This window comes from Mesoplodon bidens (genome assembly GCF_964165515.1).
Source record: "Mesoplodon bidens genome assembly, chromosome: 12".
Taxonomy (NCBI): Eukaryota; Metazoa; Chordata; class Mammalia; order Artiodactyla; family Ziphiidae; genus Mesoplodon; species Mesoplodon bidens.
In genome coordinates, this window is record NC_138168.1 from 46,050,103 (window position 1) to 46,073,396 (window position 23,294).

The following is a 23,294-nucleotide window of genomic DNA, read 5'->3' on the forward strand; positions in this document are numbered from 1 at the left end:
CAATTTATAGTACAAGACAGGTACTTCTGCAGCTCTGGAGTGAGATAAGAACAGAAGAAGGAAATTCAATTAAAAGGATACTGTGGTGGTCCAGAAGAAAACCTGGATTAAGGTGGAAGAAGTAGACAGATTTAAGATGGATTTCATACAGATGTATTCAACTCATATGTTCCAGTACGAGCTCTAAATCTTTCCTGCCAGCCCGCTCTATCTGCACAGACTCAAAATTTTGTAGTCATCCCTGACTCCTCTCACAAACCTCATCCAATGAGACAGCAAATCTTGGGGACTCAACCCTCAGAATAGACCTAGAAGCTGACCACTTCTCACTACTCCCCTGCTACTACCCTAGTTCAAGCCACCATATTTTCTCACCCAGATTAATGAAACAAGAGTCCTAATGTTCTCCCTGTTTAAACTCTTATGCCTCTATGATCTGTTCTTCCCACAGTTGCTAAAGGAACCCTTTCAAGTTTAAGTTAGATCCTGGCTGCTCAAAATCATGCAATAGCTCGGAGTAAAAGCCAAAGTCCTTAGAATAGCCTACTGCGGTGGTTTCTCAAACTTCAGTATGCATCAGGATCAGGAGAAAGGCTCACAAATTTCTGGGTCCCACCACCACAGTATCTGATTCATTAGATGTGGGGTGAGACCAAAGAATGTATTTTGACTAAGTTCTCAAGTGTGTTAGTCTGAGTCCTCCAAGAAGTAGATGTCAAAATGTGCAAGAAATTTGTTAGTGGGAACACCTGTGAGAGAATATGAGGATGAACTCTGGAGAGGGTGGGACAGCCACAAGACTTAGATACAGGTCTGATCTAAGTGAAGGAGAGAGGGACAGAGGGAAGATGAGTGGAAGTGTCTTTTATTGCAGTGTGATTCTAGTGAAAGTTCAGAAAGGCTGTCCCAGAGTTCCCAAGTATCTCCCAGAAACAGGCCTGCCTTAGTAGCCTTGCTCTGCTTAGCCACTGGCTGGGAGTAGCCTACGGAAAGCAGCTTCAGTTTACACAGAATGACAGATGGATTTTAGTGCAGTAGCTGGGACCACTGTTCAATTATGCTCTTTGTATTTGGAGATATGAGAGGTGCATTCTCATGGCTGTCAAACCAGGTAAAAGTGATTTTGGGGATCCGCTGGCCAACATGATCTCCTTCTCTCATATCTCTCTAACCTCATTTTGTCCACTCTCCTTTCCCTCCACTCCAGACACCTGGCCTCCATTTTGTTCCCACCCCCTCACCTTCAAGTCTTTGCTCAAATATCAGTTATCGTATCAATGACACCTTCCCTGATTACCCTATATAAAACTGCCATCAGTCTACTTCCCCACCCCATATTACTGATCCTTCTTACCTGTTCTACGTATTTTGTTCTATAGCATTAATTATCATGTAATAAATAAATAAATTTATTTCATGTTCTATCTGTTGGGTATTTTCTGTTTTCCATTACTAGAACGTAACCTCCATGGGGGCAGGGACCTTTGTTTTGTTCACCAATATAAAAGGTGCTCAATAAATACTTGATGAATAAATTACATGAATTTCTACAGTTCTAGGAAGCAGAGAAATGGAAAAAGTTAAAACAAAAATTACTGTTAACCATCTATCTTTCATTGCAATAAAAATGGACTTTAAAAAGTTACAGTAAGAAATTCACCCTGGTTCCATTAGATTAGAAATAAAAGAAAAATGAACAGAGTATATTTGAATTGGATATGTTTTCTTTTAACTAGAACAGTAATATAAATACAGATAAATAGAAATTTAAAAAGATGTTATCATATACTTACATTCCTGATACTAATGACACTTTGAACACGTGCTGAGCAGTGGAAGATGGATTGCCTAAAGCCACATTAAGTGCTCTGTCGATACTGAATGCCATCTGAGAAAGATAGCTTTCTGGCTGCTGTCCATAATCATCATATGGCACATAGAGGTAAGGAAAGATGCCATGCAGATGAAGACATGTCTTCTGACCTAAAATGTAACACATTGTAAAGTTTAGACTTGAGATGCATTTTACAACCTTAACATTACAAAGCTCAGAATACAAGTCATTTAAATGGTCTAATGACAACTCAGCTTATCTGAGGGAAGGGTTGAAGAAACTAACCCATAGTTAAAGCCACCTGTATTGACTACATTTTACAACAGAACATTTAGAAGCATTTTATAAATATAAGCATTATAGTTTGATTTAAATAGTAGTTTTGGTGAAAATACGTTTGAATATTTCACCCTCACAATCTAACTACTTTTATGTACTTCACTGAACTGCCCTATAACAGCGGTCCCCAATCTTTTTGGCACCAGGGACCGGTTTCATGGAAGACAATGTTTCCACGGAATTGGCGGCGGGGGGGGCGGGGATGGTTCAGGCAGTAATTCGAGCGATGGGGAGCAGCAGATTAAGCTTTGCTTGCTCGCCTGCCACTCACCTCCTGCTATGCGACCCGGTTCCTAACAGGCCACTGATTGGTAACCGGTCCACAGCCCAAGGGTTGGGGACCCTTGCCCTATAATACCACTTAACTCAGTGTTATGAAGCTTACAAAAGTTCACTGAAAGTTTACTAAATAAATCAACGAATGTGTCTTGTCTTGGCATCCAGTGTGTGGAGTTTTGCTATGGGGGGGGCGGGGTGGGGGCGTGGGTTGGGAACGGTAAAAATGAAGTTTTGCTATTAGGGAAGAAAAATTAAAACAGACAAAAACAAATCAAAAGAAAACCCCTACAAATCAATTGTCTGTAATGGACTTCTGGATACTTAAATTGCACATTTGATGGAGTGGGACAGGGGAGACACAAAGAGGGAAAAAAACAGCATGCACACTTTCCAGGAAGCCATTACATCAGGCAAGGTGCAGAAGGGGTAAATGGTGCTGATTTGCCAACAGACAATCCCGTATAGCCATGATAGAGAAAGGAATATCAGTAAGACCCCACAAAATAAGTGCTACAGAAACAGTAATGTATCCATGACAAGGTTAAGTAACAACAGCAGCAACAAAAAGCAGATGCATCATTATTCTCATGAATCTGGCAGGGCTGTATAAAGTGGTTCCTTTCCTCTGAACATTGTCCCTCATTCCCCTTGGGCACATGTCATTTGTCTAATTCAAACAGAGAGGAGAATAGCAGTGATGGAAGAACACATGCATTTTTCTCATGCTGTCACTTACTACTGCCCTGCCAACACAATCCTAGGGCTTCTCTCCCACCTCTTATCCCACTCTGTTCCACTGGCTTTTTCTTTTGGTAGAAAAGTATTTGTTTGATCACTATCCTATTTATAATTTAGGGTGATTTATGTAAAATACATAGAAAATAGTTCTATGTTCTGTTGATACTTGTATTTACACTTTTTACAGTGAATAACATCAGCTTGTCTTATTTTTAAGGTACAGCTATAACAGAATTAACAAATAAATCTGGAATAGTTATTATATAAAGTATAGCAAAACTGGAAAGGTCACATAATGGAATAAGATCTATGCCCTCCCGAGTACAGTATTCTCATTTGAGCTACCAACTCTGACGTTTTTGAAGAATTACAAATTGTGTTGCTGTTAGACCAATTTTAGTTTCTAATTTTATGTTACTTAATTTCAAAGGAATGAAAAAAATATTTTCAGTTAAAAGCAAATTCTTTAACCATTCTGTTTTATTTCTAAATACGGCATGATACTACTTCCTGAATATTGCAGCTTTCAATTCTTCAAATAGAAAAAATTCAAATTGTAATGATGAGTGAGTCTTAAGAAAATATATTGATACTTTATCAATTTACTGATGATCTATTTGAATGCTTTTTAAACATCTCATGGAACAAGGTTATAACCATTACACTTCTGGATATAAACCACAATTTGGTTAAAAGTAACTGGCATGCTAAACTACGGGGTGAGGGAGGTGGGGAGACAGAAAAGTATCCCCTTTTTAAGTTGACAAATAAAATATAAGACCGGTGATTACAAAATTACTAGCATATTTCACAAGAAATATTGTAAGTTCTTAAGATATGAGTTTTACAGTCCATATCTTAAAAATGGAAATCTGGGTAAGCTTTATAAGAAATAATTACAAAATTTGATTTCTAATAGTTTCTTTATAGGCAGGATGTTCACAAAGTTCATAAAAAATTTTACCATATCCTCTTTTCACATCTCCTATGAAGTAGGGGCCAGAGAAATGATCTTTTTATTTATAGGCTTTGGAACAATAATTTGTGGTGTATGATTTAGAAAAAAAAAGCAGAAATCATTTATTCAGCAGGCACTGGACTAAGTGCTTTATATATATATTTATTTCTAAAACTTAGAACAACTTTGCAAGTATCACAAAGGTTAACTTTCCCAAAGTCACATACCTATTAAGTAATTGAATCAGGATTTAAAAGCAGATCAACAAAATCTAAAACCAATGCTCTTTCCATTTTACCATTCTGGTTCAATGTTTTTAAGAAAGTAAATATTGGCTTCCTTTATCCTTAATTCCTCAGTTCTTATTTTGTACTATAAACACCTGTTTTCTTACCGGGCTCTCCCATTTGACTGCAAATTCTTGGGAGCTGGTGCTGTGTTTGAATGATAGTAATATCCCCAGGATCCAGCACAAAACACATTAATATGTGTTTAACAGATATTTATTGAACCACCAGCAAAACAGAATAGTTGCTTAAGGAGAAGGAATGGTGTGAAAGCCTAGAATATCTGAAAAAACAAATCTATGAAAACAGAGGGACTCTGATACAACTAAGGCACCACCATCAGGGTTACAGAAGGACATAAAGGATCTCCAGCTTATTGCACTTTCCTACCCTGAATGACCCGACGTCCCATGCAAAGCTGTAGTCACTAAATCAAGACAGATGCACCTCCATCTAGTTCTCCAGCAGATGGGATAGCTCAGTGCTTTACTCACCACCCTCACTCAAGAACAATCTCCTGAAGAACCACCACAGCCTAAGGAATTCTTGGCAGAACCATAACAGCTCTAATACAGAATAAGTGTCACAGAAATTATGAGAAACAAGATAAAAAAAGGAAACTCAAAAGTTAAAGAAAGAAATGTGTAAAAATGAACGAGAGTCAATTTCTTGTCTTCTGTCATTATAAAATTTGTGGTTCTGTCAGAGCGTTGCTTTATCTTGACAAGATACAGACCACTTTTATTTTTTCCCCTCCAACAACTCTATCCCACACAAATATGTGGAGCCATATAGATGTAAAGTCCCTCAGAGATAAACTAGTCTACCCTGACCCCCCTCGCTCAGGATTATTTTCGGCTGTGAGAAAACACCCTAAAATCAGTGCTTGTAAGCATTAAATTAGTAGCTTCTCTCTCATAAAAGAAGTCCAGGTAGCTGGTTACGGACTCAGGTTTTTTCAACATCTATTTAGCGGCCTAGTGAAGAGGAACACTTGGCTTCAGCCTAGAGGCTTTTCTACTATACTCCAAAGAGTTCCACACACAGGATTCTTTTAAGAAACTTCTTATAAAATTAATAAAAGCTATGCTGTTTCAAAACCTTACTAAATGATTTGGGATCCTGGATATTACCTATTTCCAGGTAACGTGGATCCAAAGAAAGAAAATATCCCTACTTTCTGAATGTCCCCTATTATTGCCATGCGAAACTGAATTAAGGTAACAAATCCAGTAGGGATAAAGACTGTCATTGGGGGAATAAGCCTATGTACACAGGTTTCAAAAAATTTTTAAGAGTGTGAATTTTCCAATTTGACTGATGTCCTCTCATTCAGAAACTGCAACAAGGTTGTTTCACGAAAAATGCCACAGAACTCGTCACAGTATAACTGCTCGCTTTTAAAGACACTATAGCAAAACTGTGGAATTGGCTATTTTCCAACTGTGTGTAAGAAGGGCTTTTGTAACTAAGGTAGGTGCCTCTGTAACAGCCAGTACTTGGGTGCTCTAAATCTAATCTTTCACATAACTTAGAATTACACTACATGTTAAGTCCTCTGTATTCCAACATTTCTTATATTGTTTTCTCACGTGTTCTTCTACATTTTAAGTGCCCAGATCTGGGCTCTGAATTAATTGTGCTTCTAAAACCTTGTTAGTTTATCTGTAGCAAAATTACTTTTGCTTTTGTGGATCCATTTTCAATAAACAGACTAACATGTGCCATTCCTCTAATTCCGGGGTCTGCAAATTTTCTTCTGTAAAGTGGCAGATAGTAAATACTTTAGGCTTTCTGGACTATACTGTCTCTGACAACTACTTAACTCTGTTGTTGTAGTCTAAAAGCAGTCATAGACAGTACTTAAGTGAATGGGCATGGCTGTGTTCCAATAAAACTTCACTTACAAAAACAGGCAACAGGAGGGATTTTGTCCATGGATAGTAATTTGCCAAACCCTGATCTAACTGATTAGACTTCCTTGTCAACCAGAACAGGAAAATTTAACAGCGTCTTCTTTTTTCTTTCTTTTTTTAAAAAAACAAGCTGATTTGTAATCACAATCAAAATCATGCTGACCTAAGAGTATCTTAGGAGACTGAATAAGAAACGCTCACTTTGTAATTTGCAAACCCCATCTCCCAAATCTCAATCTACACAAGATTTTAAACAAAACTCTACAGAGTTATCAAACAAACAAACAAACAAACAAAAAAACTTGGTTATGTGAACAGGAATATCTGTACTTATGAAATTTTTCATATTTTCTTCTTCATGGAACATCTCTTTTTAAGTTTTATATTACTATCGTTAACTCAATGTTTCCCTCCAGTTTTTCTTTTTCCATCCCCACAAAACCCACAAAATGAATCAAGCAAAACTCCTCATAGTCACAGTTTGAAAGCAAGTGTTATGTCACCTATTCTCGTTTTAAAAAGTCTTAAAGATGTACTCTTAGCCCTAGAAATTACATTTTTTCAGAATTTACGCTAAGGAAAAAATTAAGAATGTACATACAGGTTTAGATATTAAGATGCTAAGAGAGTATAACTAATAATAGTAAAAAATTAAAGATAATAAACTTCCCCAAGATTAAGTAATTATGGCATATCTGTATCTCAGAACAAATCTATGGCTCTCATACCAAATCCTGCTAGCCACTTGTTTTTGTAAGTCAAGTTTTATTGGAATACACCCATTTGGAATGGTCTATGGCTGCTTTTGCTACAGGAAGAGTTGAATAGCTGTGACAGAGACCTTCTAGCCCCTCAAAGCTTCAAAAATGTACTATGTGGCCCTATAGAGAAAAAGTCTGCTAACCTCAGCAACAGGTGGTATTGACGTATATTTCCTAGCATAAGATGTTTATGACATATCTATTTCTGGTGATGTTCAGATTTAATTCAGTTATGAAACTATATATAATACATTAAATCAGATAATGGGTGATTTCATTTTTTTGTTGTTGCTTATATATATTTTCTAAATATTATACAATTTGTGTAAAAGAAAGGCAGGAGGGAAGAAGTCACCTACTTCTCAATGCCCAGAAATTAAAAACAAAATAAAACAAAAACTAAGTATAAACACTAACTTTATAAAGGGCACATGTATATAACTTCCTGTTGAATAGTTTCACTTCATTTTCTCCTTTCATTCATAAATAATGTTTTGGGGTCTCACATACATTCATGCCATTTTATTTCTTCAACTAAGGTATACAGAACTTTATTTAGAATCATTGGCTTTAAGTTACTAATCCTACATTACTAACAGCTATATCCCTCAAACACCAGATGTTTCAAAGGCCTATTTTATTTATACGTCTGCCTAATATATCTTTGTATTCTCAGTGCTGAACATGGTTGGTTCTGTCGTTCATACATGTAGGCATAAATTCTCTATTCATCAAATAATTTGTGGAAGCCCAATGTTCGGTGCTAATGTTCGGTGCTAGGCCACAGGCTGCTCATAATCACAGCCCTGGATCTCATGGACTTGACATTCTACTTGGTGATAAAGATGAGTAAACAGGCCATTAAAGTATGGTAATTCTATATCCAGAAGTATCTAAATCAGTTTGTGAGAATATAAGAAGGCTTCCCTGAGGAAGCAATAAAAGAGCAAAGTGAGAAAGAATACTGCAGTATGTACAGATATCTGAAAGCAAACAAGAACATGACATGGTCTGGAAATAGGGAAAAGGCAATTAGGATGGAGCAAGGAATGCAATGGAGAGAAGGGCAAAGTGTGTGTGTGTGGGGGGGGGGACTCTGTGACCTATTTGGATTTGCATTTTATAAAGTTCCCTTTTGGACACATTGTGAACAAGCTGGGGACAGAACTATAATGGGAAGATCTGTTTTGGAGGCTGTTGGAATAATTCAGGCAGGAGATGTCAGTAGAGATACAGAAAACCTAAACCGAAAGATTTAGGGCACAGAACTGAAAGGTAACTTACTATAATTTGAAGATAGGGTAAAGGAGAAGAAATAAAAAATGACCCACATTTTTGGTTTATGCAACTAGATAAATGGGAATGTCATTCAAGGAAAACTGAGAAAGAAGAATATGTTGATTTCTGTTTTGAACTTGAGGAATTTTACATGTCTGTAGAAATTCCAAATGAAGATTTATGTTAAGCAAAATTAGATACAGATGAGGAGCTTAAGACAGAGATCTGGGCTACAGAAGAAGACAGATTTGAGAGTATGAGCAACAACTGGGTAAGAATGTTCAGGGAAAACAGACAAGAGAAGGAGTGTAAGCCAGAAACTTGAGGAATACTAATATTTAAGGGAGGAATAGAGGATTTTGATTTATGTGGGATGTGAGAGAATCAGCCCCTGAAAGGGCTGCCTGGCAAAAAAGGGAGGTAATAGTCAGTGAATAGTTGAGAATGTAACTATGTTAGCCGTGGAACCAGAGTTCCAAAGGTCCAGTAGAAATGTATAAGAGAAAGGCAAGCAATGAGAGGCTGGGTCAGAGACTGGAAGCAGAATGCTGATAAAAATATACAAGAATGGGAAGAGGCACTTCCAGAATGGCAGCGGAAGGACCTTGGAAAACCAGCTCGTCCATAAAAGCAACAAGAATACTGGCAAATACTGTCAAAGGAAAAGACAACCTACTCAATGGGAGAAAATATTTGCAAATGATATGACAGATAAGGGGTTAATGTCCAAAATATATAAATAGCTCATACAACTCAACATCAAAAACACAAACAACCCAATTTAAAAATGGGCAGAAGACCTGAACAGACATTTTTCCAAAGAGGAAGTGCAGATGGCCAACAGGAACATGAAAAGATGCTCAACACTGCATCTTTTAGCTCAACACTGCTAATCATTCACACCTGTCAGAATGGCTATCATAAAAAGAACACAAATAACAAATGTTGGTAAGGATGTGGAGAAAAGGAAACCCTCATACACTGTTGGTGGAAATGTAAATTGGTACAGCCACTGAGGAAAACAGTATGGAAGTTTCTCAAAAAACTGAAAACAGAACTACCATATGACCCAGCAATTCCACTCCTGGGTATATAGCCAAAGAAAATGAAAACACTGATTCAAAAAGATATATGCACCCCAATGTTCAGAGCAGCATTATTTATAACTGCCAAGATACAGAAGCATCCTAAGTGTTCATCAACAGATGAATGGATAAAGAAGCTGTGCAATATGCATACACACACACACAGAATACTACTCAGCCATAAAAAAGAATGAAATTTTGCCATTTGCAACAACAGGGATGGACTTGGAGGGTATTATGCTAAGTGAAATAAGTCAGACAGAGAAAGACAAATATTTTATGATGATCACTTATATGTGGAATCTAAAAAAATTCAACAAACTAGTGAATACAACAAAAAAGAAAGACTCACAGATATAGAGAACAAACTAGTAGTTACCAGTAGGGAGAGGGAAGGGAGGAGGGGCAATATAGGGGTAGAGGATTAAGAGATACAAACTATTATGTATAAAAGAAGCTACAAGGATATATTTTACAACACAGGGAATATAGCCAATATTTTATAATAACTATAAATGGAGTACAACATTTAAAAATTATAAACCACTATATTGTACATCTGTAACATACAATATTGTACATCAACTATACTTCAAGAAAAAAAATTTTTTTAAGAATACTGCAGGGCTTCCTTGGTGGTGCAGTGGTTGAGAGTCCGCCTGCCGATGCAGGGGACACGGGTCGTGCCCCGGTCCGGGAAGATCCCACATGCCGCAGAGTGGCTGGGCCTGTGAGCCATGGCCACTGAGCCTGCGCGTCCAGAGCCTGTGCTCTGCGACGGAAGAGGCCACAACAGTGAGAGGCCCATGTACCGCAAAAAAAAAAAAAAAAAAAAAAAAAAAAAAAAAAAATTGAGTCTACTAGAAAATTTGCCTGCTTTTATTTTTTCTCCCTATAAATATTGCTTTTCAAATGCTAATGAAGATTCATAATGTCCTCCTATCTCCTCCTACTTGCAAGGGGCTAGAAGGGACTGAATTAAGGACCACCTTTCCATATTAAACAGCAGTAAAATAACCAACAGCAAAATATAACATATAAATTCTTTTATGATTAACATGTCAAAAAACTGATGAAATGATGTGCCCAAAGTTCATATGTAATTTAGTTTGCAATTGTTATCATAGAAAGGAAATGAGTAATTACCTTTACTTTCACTGCGATTGTGAGCCTCAGTTTGGATACTATTTCACACACCATGGTATACCATCAAACTTTTAGCCTTAAAAAATTAAACTGTTAACAGTGGTTTCAAGCTAGAATCTCCAAGAAAATGTGTACCTTTCAGACTAAATTTCATTTAAAAAACTAGCGCTTATTAACCTTTGCTAAAAATAAAATTCTGACTTGTAAAACAAACGTTGTTTTAGTTTCGGACGTTTTAGCCACAATGGTCACACATATTAATCTTTGTGGTATTTTGACTAAAAGTTTAAGTAATCCAAGGTCTTGCAGTAAAATTAATAATCTGATTACAATTTGAAAATTCAACTCAGATGATTTAAAGCAATATTAATAGCTAATCAAAATAAACCTAAACCGTCCAGTCAAATTTGTATATAAATGCCTGAATTTTGTTTCAAAGGCACATAAATAAAATGTTACAAATAATTAAATTATGCAAATCTAGTAAGTTGCTCAACCATACTTTATGGTAGCTAAACAATCAAGGACCTTAAAAGTTTACCTATCTAAAAGAAAGTAAAAAGACAACTTAAGAAATAAAAGAAAGTATTTAGAAATCATATTTTATAAGGGACTTGTAACTAGAATAAACACAACAAGAAAAAAGACAAATAACCCAGTTTTTAAATGGGCGAAGTATCTGAATAGACATTTCTACAAGAAAACATAAAAATGGCCAATAAGTACATATAAGATGCTCAACATCAGTAGCCATCAGTGAAATGCAAATCAAAACCACAATTAAATATGACTTTACACCCACTAGGATGGCTACAATCAAAAAGTCAGACAATAACAAGTGTTATGGAGAAACTGGAAACCTCATACACTGCTGGTGGAAATGTTAAATGCTGTGGTTGGTTTGGAAAGTAGACTGGCGTTCTTCAAAAGTTTAAACACAGAGTTACCATATGACCAGCAATACCACTCCTATACACATGCCCAAGATAAATGAAAATACACATCCACACAAAAATCTGCACATAAATGCTCATAGCAGCATTATTCGTAACAGCCAGAAGGTAGTAATAACCCAAATGTTCATCAGCTGATGAATGAAGAAATATAGTGTGGCATCTATACAATGGAATATTTATTCAGCCATAAAAACGAATGAACTGATAAATGCTACAACATGGATGAACCTTAAAAACCTTATACTGTTAAAGAAGCCAAACGCACAAAAAATCAAATATTGTATGATTCCGTTTACATGAAATGTCTAAAATACATAAACTTACAGGAACAGAAAGGTTACTAGAGGTTTTAAGGACTGATGGTGTTGGGTGGAGTAATGACTGCTACTGGATATGGTGTTTCTTTTTAGAGTGACAGAAATGTTCTAAAACTGATTGTGGTGATGGTTACAGTTACACAACTCTGTGAATATACTCAAAAACACTGAATTGTACACTTTAAATAGGTAAACTGTATGGTATGTGAACAACATCTGAATAAAGCTATTATATATAATTATATATATAATTGAAGTACAGTTGATTTACAAAATTGTGTTATTATATATATTTTTAAACTTATCCATACTCATTGTTTTCTTTAGAGGTCTCTAATGAGAAGATTTAATTTTTAATATACCATTAGAGTCAATGCATTCATTAAAATGAATTAGTGGATTTGCATCACAGAAATAAATTATGAATAAAATGAGAAATACAAGCATTAGCCACTAAAACCACTTATACATCTTTATCTCCATATAATGATGCACTAAGTATAGTACTGAATCCAGAATCACATAAAGATATTTTGTCAAATTATAGAGAGATGTTCCACTCAAACTGATCATTACCCAAACAGATAAAGAAATTAAGGTTCCACTTAAACTGATCATTACCCAAACAGATAAAGAAATTAAGGATCAAGAAAGAGCTGTCAATGTAAGAAAGTTTTTTATCAGACAACAAAAACTAAATGACAACAAAACTGAACTACTACACTGTATTTTTTTTCTTTTTCATCTTTATTGGAGTATAATTGTTTTACAATGCTGTGTTGGTTTCTGCTTTATAACAAAGTGAATCAGCTATACATATACATATATCCCCATATCCCCTCCTTCTTGCGTCTCCCTCCCAGCCTCCCTATCCCAGCCCTCTAGGTGGTCATAAAGCACAGAGCTGAACTCCTGGTGCTATGCAGCTGCTTCCCACTAGCTATCTATTTTACATTTAGTAGTGAATATATGTCCATGCCACTCTCTCACTTCGTCCCAGCTAACCCCTCCCCCTCCCCGTGTCCTCTAGTCCATTCTCTACATCTGCGTCTTTATTCCTGTCCTGACCCTAGGTTCTTCAGAACCATTTTTTTTTTTAGATTCCATATATATGTGTTAGCATACAGTATTTGTTTTTCTCTTTCTGACTGACTTCACTCTGTATGACAGACTCTAGGTCCATCCACCTCACTACAAATAACTCAATTTTGTTTCCTTTTATGGCTGAGTAATATTCCATTGTATATATGTGTCACATCTTCTTTATCCATTCATCTGTCAGTGGACACTTATGTTGCTTCCATGTCCTAGTTATTGTAAATAGAGCTGCAGTGAACATTGTGGTACATGACTCTGTTTGAATTATGGTTTTCTCAGGGTATATGCCCAGTAGTGGGATTGCTGGGTCATAGAGTAGTTCTATTTTAAGTTTTTTAAGGAACTTCCATACTGTTCTCCATAGTGGCTGTATCAATTTACATTCCCACCAACACTGCAAGAGGGTTCCCTTTTCTCCACACCCTCTCCAGCATTTATTGGTTGTAGATTTTTTGATGGTGGCCATTCTGACTGGTGTGAGGTGATACCTCATTGTAGTTTTGACTTGCATTTCTCTAATGATTAATGATGTTGAGCATTCTTTCATGTGTTTGTTGGCAATATGCATATCTTCTTTGGAGAAATGTCTATTTAGGCCTTCTGCCCATTTTTGGATTGGGTTGTTTGTTTTTTTGATATTGAGCTGCATGAGCTGCCTGTAAATTTTGCAGATTAATCCTTTGCCAGTTGCTTCATTTGTAAATATTTTCTCCCATTCTGAGGGCTGTCTTTTCATCTTGTTTATGGTTTCCTTTGCTGTGCAAAAGCTTTTAAGTTTCATTAGGTCCCATTTGTTTATTTCCATTACTCTAGGATGTGGGTCAAAAAGGATCTTGCTGTGAGGTGTGTCATAGAGTGTTCTGCCTATATCTTCCTCTAAGAGTTTGATAGTGTCTGGCCTTACATTTAGGTCTTTAATCCATTTTGAGTTTCTGTATGGTGTTAGGGAGTGTCCTAATTTCATTCTTTTACATGTAGCTGTCCAGTTTTCCCAGCATCACTATTGAAGAAGCTGTCTTTTCTCCATTGTATATTCTTGCCTCCTTTATCAAAAATAAGGTGACCATATGTGCGTGGGTTTATCTCTGGGCTTTCTATCTTGTTCCATTGATCTATATTTCTGTTTCTGTACCAGTACCATACTGTCTTGATGACTGTAGCTTTGTAGTATAGTCTGAAGTCAGGGAGCTTGATTCCTCCAGCTCCATTTTTCTTTCTCAACATTGCTTTGGCTATTCGGAGTCATTTGTGTTTCCATACAAATTGTGAAACTTTTGGTTCTAGTTCTGTGAAAAATGCCATTGGTAGTTTGATAGGGATTGCATTGAACCTGTAGATTGCTTTGGGTAGTATAGTCATTTTCACAATGTTGATTCTTCCAATCCAAGAACATGGTATATCTCTCCATCTGTTTGTATCATCTTTAATTTCTTTCATTAGTGTCTTATAGTTTTCTGCATACAGGTCTTTTGTCTCCTTAGGTAGGCTTATTCCTGGGTATTTTATTCTTTTTGTTGCAATGGTAAATAGGAGTGTTTCCTTAATTTCTCTTTCAGATTTTTCATCTTTAGTATTTAGGAATGCAAGAGATTTCTGTCCATTAATTTTGTACCCTGCTACTTTACCAAATTCATTGATTAGCTCTAGTAGTTTTCTGGTACTACACTGTATTTAATATTTGCTCTCTCAAAAGGCAGAAGCAGCATAGCCTTCTCCCACTCCTCAACCCCTGCTCCCCCAAATACCCTACAACTTTTGTTTATGAATTAAAAGGAAGTTTTCTTAGGACTATGTTTAGTTATTTAAGAGTACCGAACTGATATGGCCAGTTAGTTCTACTAAGCATACAGTTGGTCACACGGGGGCCCGAATTAAGCAGAGTTATAAATCATGAAAATTGGGAGTCCAAAATTTTGGGCAGAAACATATTGCCAAACCTATCAAAAACAATGCAAACCAGAGTCAGTAGAGTGACATCTTCAAAGTATTAAAAGGAAAAACTGAATTTGTGGTTGCTTTAGAGTTTGCAGCATACATTTAAATCTAATCTACATCCACTGTCAAATAACACTATACGGACTGCACTTCACAGGTAGTACAAGTACTTTATAACGGTATTCCAAGTTTTTTTTTTTGTTTTTTTTTTGCGGTAGGCGGGCCTCTCGCTGTTGTGGCCTCTCCCCGTTGCGGAGCACAGGCTCCGGACGCGCAGGCTCAACGGCCATGGCTCACGAGCCCAGCTGCTCCGAGACATGTGGGATCTTCCCAGACCAGGGCACGAACCCGTGTCCCCTGCATCGGCAGGCGGACTCTCAACCACTGCGCCACCAGGGAAGCCCATATTCCAAGTTTTTAATAATAGTATTCCAGATTCTTCCCTTTTCCCTTATAACATTGCTATCATTCATTTCACTTCTCCAAAACCTGTAATTACTCAATACATTGCTTCTATTATTATTTTGAACCAATCTATTATGTCAATTAAGAACAAGAAAAAAAAAATAAGAAAACAAAAGTTTTATTTTACTTTCACTTGGTCTTCTCTGATGCTCTTCCTTTCTAAACATTTCACTCTACTCTCTTCTTGCTTGCATGGTTTGTGAAGAAGTCCAATGTAATTCTTCACAATTTGAAAATGTTATGCCTAAGACTAGATTTGGCATTTATCATATTTGGTGTCTTCTGAGCTTCCTGGACTGGTGGTTTGGTCTCTGTCATTAATTTTGGAAAATTCTCAGCCCATTACTTCAAATATTTCTTTTGTTCCTTCCTCTATTTTCCTTCTGATGAGTCCATCAAAGGCATTCTTCATTTCCATTACAGTGCTTTTGATTTCTAGTATTTCCCTTTGATGCTTTCTTAGAGTTTCCATCTCTCTGCTTGCATTATGAATCTGTTTTTACGTGTTATCCACTTTTCCAATTAGAGCCCCTAGTATATTAATCAGTTTAATTTTAAATTCCCAGTCTGACAATTCTAAAATCCCTGCCAAATTTGACTAGGAGTTAGCCTATATTTACTGTAGATACAGGTATCAGAGGCTAAAATTTCCTCTAATGTCCTTATATTTGTCTCTCCTGTTGTCTTGAGCTTCCCAAGAAACTCCTTAAATAAAGTGCAAGCCTTGTAGTTTTTCCATCTGTAATCCTCTGTTACTATACAGGAACCCCGTTAACGTGGTGGTAAGATATAAGGGGAAGGAAAAATGTTCTGTAACCTTATGGTTAGGTGTGAGTCTTTTAGTGGCCCTGTGTTCCTGGCTGTGGCCTTCGCAAGTGTCTCTCGGCCTTTTCTCCCCTCTTAGATGAGGCAACAAGGCTAGAGGGAGCTGAAGCTGGGTATTTCCCTTTCCCCAAGTTGATTAGGCTCTGCTAGTTTCCCCCTTTGAGCAGGGGGAGAACAGAATGCTCTGAGCATATTTCAAAATGGTTACTATTCCACTCCCTCTGCCGGAAGCATAAAGGGATTTCCCCCCCAGTCTCTGCTGTGAGAACCTGGTAGAGCTCGTAGAAGAAAAACTCATAGAAGTGTGGGGCCCCTTCCCTAAAACTGAGCACCCAGGAATTTTTAACTCTCAAGCTAATCCACACTCACCTTCTGGAAGTTCATCAGTTACAGTTTAAGTTTTCCTACCAGTTCCTGGCTCCATCAGCTTCTGCTCCTGGTAAGCTGTGATTCTCTGTATTTGTCTCTCTAGTTTCCAGGGTATTGGTTTGCTCTGTGACCTCAACTCTCTTATGGATCTAAGCAGAGTTACTGACTTTTAGATCGTTCAACTTTGTTCTTGTGAGGACAAGAGTGACAACTTCTAATTTTTTCATGTCGGAGTGGAAACCAGAATTCTTATGTCTTTTGATATGTTCCCATCACTACCTGAACACATTCTTATTTTCTGGAACAGTAAGATGTTCCAGGCTCATCTTGCACATTCTCTGCCCCAGCCATGCAATCAGCTCTCTCTCAAAGGTACATTTAGTGAGAACGTTATTTAGAAATCGAGATCTGGATGTAAAGTGTGTTCATTGCTATTGCTTTGGGGGTGCCTTTAATTCCAGAACCTCTAAGCAAACAGAGCTAGGAAATTTATATATTTATACAGATATACACACCGCTATATTTATTTCTCTTTCTTCCTTCCCTCCTTTCTCTCTCTCTCTCTCTCTCTCCCCCACCCAATCTACTGACCTACTTACCTATCTTTCTCTCTATATAGTAAAAACTGAGTGCATACTGGTACCTCCAACTCCAGCCTAATACCCCAGAGACATTCTAGTTGTTCCCATTTCCATGTTTCTCTCTTGTCCAACAGTGTGAAACCTGGCTACCATTTTCCTAAATATATTTACTTGTCTGAATAAACTTAGAAAACATAAAAAGTAGTTTTAGAATTACTAACCACTTCCACTGAGAAAGGCATATCTACTAACTAGAATTCAGTTATTTGTTTACTGCTCTTTTCTGGGAGGAATGGGGGACGAGTCATAAAATTTCCATTTGGTGAAATGCACAGGCACTGTGCCTTGATTAATTTTGACAAACGTGTATCTTCATCAAGTTATGGAACATTTCCCATTTTCATCACCCCCAAAATTCCCTTGTGCTGCTTTTCAGTCAATCCCTACCTCCTCTGAGGCAATCACTGTTCTGATTTTTCACAAGTTTTGTCCAGCACCTCATAAAAATGAAACCACATGGTACATATCCCTTTTGTGCCTGATTTCTTTTGCCCAGCACAGTGATTTTGATGTTCACCCATGATATCACATGTATCAATAGTTCATTCCTTTTTATTGCTCCATAGTAACTCCTTGTATGGGTATATCTCAGTTTGTTTACCCATTTAACTTATGAAACAAGAGATTCAGAGTGCCTAAAGTCATACATTTAACTGACTGAGAAGAAGTTCAAGGACCTCAGAACCCGAAGAACTCTAAGCTCTTGATTCTTAGTCTAGTGTTCTTTTCACTTTACCGAAGCACCACTTCAAACAAGTTAAAAAAAACAAAAACAAAAACTCCAGGGACATTTTTTTTTTTTTTGCTGTACGCGGGCCTCTCACTGCTGTGGCCTCTCCCGTTGCGGAGCACAGGCTCCGGACGCGCAGGCTCAGCGGCCATCGCTCACGGGCCCAGCCGCTCCGCCGCATGTGGGATCCTCCCAGACCAGGGCACGAACCCGTGTCCCCTGCATCGGCAGGCGGACTCTCAACCACTGCGCCACCAGGGAAGCCCCAGGGACATATTTTTTATCAAATGAAATTAGTGATTAAAAGGAAGTACCTATTCACAGTTAACAACATTGATGTTTCTTCCATAATCCTAACTCCGTCCTAATCTTTACTTCTGCCAATGCTGACTGCAAATTTATCTGGCGTTTGTCAAATACCTCCTATATTAATAACCTATATCCTGTCCTAAATGAAAATAATTTATATGTTCACCAATTTCTCCTATTTAATTTTATCAATTGCCAAGAGGAGTACTCTCCTAATTCTAGCATTTCTAGACAATTTTTAGCCTTCCAAGTCTCTTCTCAAATCTGTCAAATCATCCATTTCTAATCTCCTATTTAGAAAATGTACCAATCTGTCTCTCTTTAAAACATATCATAAGAACTTCCCTGGTGGTCCAGTGGTTAAGAATCCGCCTTCCAATGCAGGGGACGCGGGTTCAATCTCTGGTCAGGGAACTAAGATCCCACATGCTGCAGGGCAATTAAACCCGCGTGTCACAACTACTGAGCCCACGCACCTCAAACAGAGAGCCCAGTGCCACAAACTGCAGAGCCCACACGCTCTGGAGCCCGTGCGCCTCAACTAGAGAGCCCACACGCTGCAACTAGAGAGAAGCCCGTGTGCTGCAACGAAGAGCCCGTGTGCCTCAACGAAAGATCCCACAGGCCACAACGAAAGATCCTACATGCCGCAACGAAGATCCGGCATGCCGCAACTAAGACCTGACACAGCCCAAAATAAAATAAAGTACATAAAAATTTTGAAAAAATCCAACCTCTAGAAAACAAAACAAAAAAAGAAATGCTCATTTAAATAAATAAACATATCATAAAAGACAGTTCTTCAATCCATAATCTTTAAGCTCCTTCTCAGACCACAATTAACTTTGTTATTCTGATTTAAGAATGAATATTTTTCTGTACTATCAAATGCTACTACTTTCCCCTCTTGATGAAGGTCTATGGTGACACAATTCAAGGTGGCCCTAAGTCATCACCATAGACTGAAGGGCCAAACACTGAGAATGAGATTGCCATTTGGTTGGACTGTCCAAACACCTCCCCCACTGCCCCAAACATACATAACCTGCCTCTTGGCCCAATCTAGATGAATTTCCAGAAGTGGAAGTAACTGGAAGAATTTAATGTCTCTTCCTTAAAGTCTATGAAAGAATCTACTGGTCCATTATATCTGATGTTAACCCCACTGTAAGGTTCCCCCTAATAGGTTTCCAAAGCTCTCAGGTATTTCAAACCAACATCCACCTCACGAGAACATGGTGAAATATAAAGTGTACCTTTAAGTGCTGAGCAGCTGAAGATACTATATTAATTTGAAATGCTCCAATGAGTCAGTGGTGTTATAATCCTAATTCTCCTAACATGAGAACAGATTAACTTTAGACTTAATTTATCTATCACATACCTGATGACCCAAGAACATAGTCTATAACACAAATGAGGTAGATGAGACCAACTGACTTATCCTATTTCATTTATAAGCCACAATCCTCAGTTCATAAGTTATGCGAGATAAAAAGCTAATTATTATTCTGAGTGAAGAAAATGAGAAGTTTAAGATACGATCAGAGTACTGATTAGAATTCTATAACAAAACTTCCCAATTGACATTCACTAGATCAAGGACAAATGATGGTTTGATTATTAACAGTTATGGCACAAAAACAGACAAATGGATCAATGGAACAGGACAGAGAGCCCAGAAATAGACACACCTACTGTCAATTAATCTTCATCAAAGGAGGCAAGAATATACAATGGGAAAAAGGCAGTTTCTTCAGCAAGTGGTGTTGGGAGAGTTGGACAGCTGCATGTAAATCAATGAAGCTAGAACACACACTCACACCATACACAAAAATAAACTCAACATGGCTTAAAGACTTAAATATAAGACAAGACATCATAAAACTCCTAGAAGAGAACATAGGCAAAACATTCTCTGACGTAACTGTCTCAATGTTTTCTTAGGTCAGTCTCCCAAGGCAACAGAAATAAAAGCAAAAAACCCAAATGGGATCTAATCAAACTGACAAGCTTTTGCACAGCAAAGGAAACCATAAACAAAAAGACAACCTATGGAATGGGAGAAAATATTTGCAAACAATGCAACGGACAAGGGCTTAAATTTCCAAAATATACAAACAGCTCACACAACTCAACAATCAAAAAACAAATAACCCAATCAAAAAACGGGCAGAAGACCTAAATAGACATTTCTCCAAAGACACACAGATGGCCAACAGGCACATGAAAAGATGCTCAACATTGCTAATTATTAGAGAAATGCAAATCAAAACTACAATGAGATACAACCTCACACCAGTCAGAATGGCCATCATTAAATAAGCCTACAAATAACAAATGCTGGAGAAAAAGAACCCTCCTAAATGGTTGGTGGGAATGTAAGTTGGTGCAGCCACTATGGAACACAGTAGGGAGGTTCCTCAAGAAACTAAAAAATAGAGTTGCCATATGATCCAGCAATCCCACTCCTGGGCATATACCCAGACTAAACTATAATTCAAAGATACACACACCCCTATATTCATAGCAGCACTATTGACAAAAGCCAAGACATAGAAACAACATAAATATCCATCAACAGTTGAATGGATAGGAGATATGGGGTGTGTGTGTGTGTGTATGTGTGTACACACACATACACACACACACACACACAATGGAATACTAGTTGGCCATAAAAAAGAATGAAGTAATGCCATTTGCAGCAACATGGATGGACTTAGAGATTATCATATTAAGTGAAGAAAGTCAGAAAAAGACAAATACTGTATGATATCACTTATACGTGGAATCTAAAATATGACACAAATGAACTTATCTACGAAACAGAAACAGACTCGCAGACACAGAGAACAGACTTGTGGTTGCCAAGGGGGCGGGGGGTGGGGAAGGGATGGAGTGGGAGTTTGGGGTTAGCAGATGCAAACTAGTATATACAGAATGGACAAACAACAAGGTCCTACTGTATAGCACAGGGTACTATATTTAATATCCTGTGATAAACCATAACAGAAAAGAATATAAAAAAGAATGTATGTGTGTATATATATATATATATATATCTAAATCACTTTGCTGTACAGCAGAAATTAACACAACATTGTAAATCAACTATACTTCAATTAAAAAAAAGAATGCAGGTAGAACAAAGAAACAATAATTAAAAGCATTAAATAAATTTAGAAATTGGCATATTAAAGTTACCCTTACAAAGTTCACAAAGAAAATCTCTTTTTAAAATATTTCCTGTATCTCTTAAAATATCTCTTTATCTCTAGTAATGCTATTGCCTTAAAATTTACTTTGTCTTATATTGGAATAGTAAGCTTTCTTTTGGTTAGTGTTGCATGATACACTTTTTCCATATTTTTACCCGTGCTTTATATTTAAACTTTGTATCATGTAAGGAGCATATATATGGATTTTGTTTTGTTGTATACACTCTAGCAATCTCTGTGTCTTCACCAGAGTATTTACCTCATTTACATTTAATGTATTTACTAATAAATTTAGGTATAAATCTACTAAAAAAAATTTTTTAATAAAATATTTTCTAGCCTAGTTGTTCTAAAGAAATTAGAGCAATACACGAACAATTGACCATACATTTTTTCTGAACACCTAGTATCCAAAAGGCTTTGTATATGCATTGTGGATTTTAAAATGAATTAAATACAGTCTCTTGCCTTTAAAGAGCTAGGGACAGGGGCTTCCATGGTGGCGCAGTGGTTGAGAATCTGCCTGCTAATGCAGGGGACACGGGTTCGAGCCCTGGCCTGGGAGATTCCCACATGCCGCGGAGCGACTAGGCCCGTGAGCCACAACTACTGAGCCTGCGCGTCTGGAGCTTGTGCTCTGCAACAAGAGAGGCCGCGATAGTGAGAGGCCCGCGCACCGCGATGAAGAGTGACCCCCGCTTGCCACAACTAGAGAAAGCCCTCGCACAGAAACGAAGACCCACCACAGCAAAGATAAAGAAATTAATTAATAAACTCCTACCCCAACATCTTAAAAAAAAAAAAAAAAAAGAGCTAGGGACAGAGGTGGGGCACCAAGTTACATGATAAGACATAACAGAGATAGAAACAAAATGCTTAGGGAACCTAAAGAAAAGAGAATTTAATTAGAGTGGGGGTGTGGCAAAAAAAGCTTCGTGGAAGTAATATCTGCACTGCACTTTAAAAGATGGGTAGGAATTTAACAGACATAGATAGGAGAAGGAGACTGGGAAACGTAGAGCAGGAAAAAATTAAAAGGAACAATATAAGAAAGGTATGAAAATTAGAAAAGGCATAGAATATATTCAGGAAAATCCAACTATATGAGTGAGGCTGAAATATGGGTTCATGGGAAAGGGAAAGAAAAATAGGGAAAGAAAAATAGGAAAAGAAAAACCTAGAAAAGAAGATGGGAGATTGAGAAAGTCCCTAGACACTACAAAAAAGTTCACTGTTAGCAGTGATTCAAAGGGGATTCAAAGGATTTTGAGCTGTAGAAACCCGCATAATCTAGGTTCTTGCTATCAGATGAGCCTATGTATGAGTTAAGTTTCACTTTAACAACTGTATTGTCTTGCAGCCATCAATCTACCAACTCGCCTGTGAGAATTAGGATCAGAATAAATGGTGAGGCTGGTTAAATGCTAAAGTTTAAAGCAGGTTCAGCTGCTCAGTGGTCAACATGATTATAGATAAAGAGGATGACCATATGTCACCCAAACTAGGATTTTTGACAATAAAGGGGGACACTATTAATAATTATGTTAGGGTTAATTAGGAACATCCCAAGGAAACTGCAATGTATGGTTATCTTAGTTATAAAACTCCCCCAATCACAGGGACTCTTTACTTTTTCTTTCTTAGATTCTCTACAGCAGCAATCTCTGGTCGAGCAGTAGGAGAATCTAGCATCTGATACTGAGATTAGTGGCTATTGCATTTAAAAGAGATAAGCACATATTAAAAATGAATAACATCTATTCTTTTCATAGTAGCAGAGACTTGAAGGGTGAATAACTTCATGCAA

At 37.4% G+C, this 23,294-nt stretch overlaps 1 protein-coding gene across 7 annotated transcripts in view; it reads right to left on the bottom strand.

Moving 5' to 3' along the window:
- Positions 1 to 23,294, bottom strand: part of REV3L (REV3 like, DNA directed polymerase zeta catalytic subunit) — a 247,878-nt gene that overhangs the window by 125,350 nt on the left and 99,234 nt on the right. For all 7 annotated transcript variants that reach the window (XM_081251232.1, XM_081251233.1, XM_081251234.1 and 4 more), the window contains one exon: positions 1,794 to 1,983. In XM_081251232.1, the coding sequence (XP_081107358.1) occupies positions 1,794 to 1,888 (95 nt within the window). In that variant the 5' untranslated portion in view covers positions 1,889 to 1,983. The remainder of the gene's footprint in view (positions 1 to 1,793; positions 1,984 to 23,294) is intronic.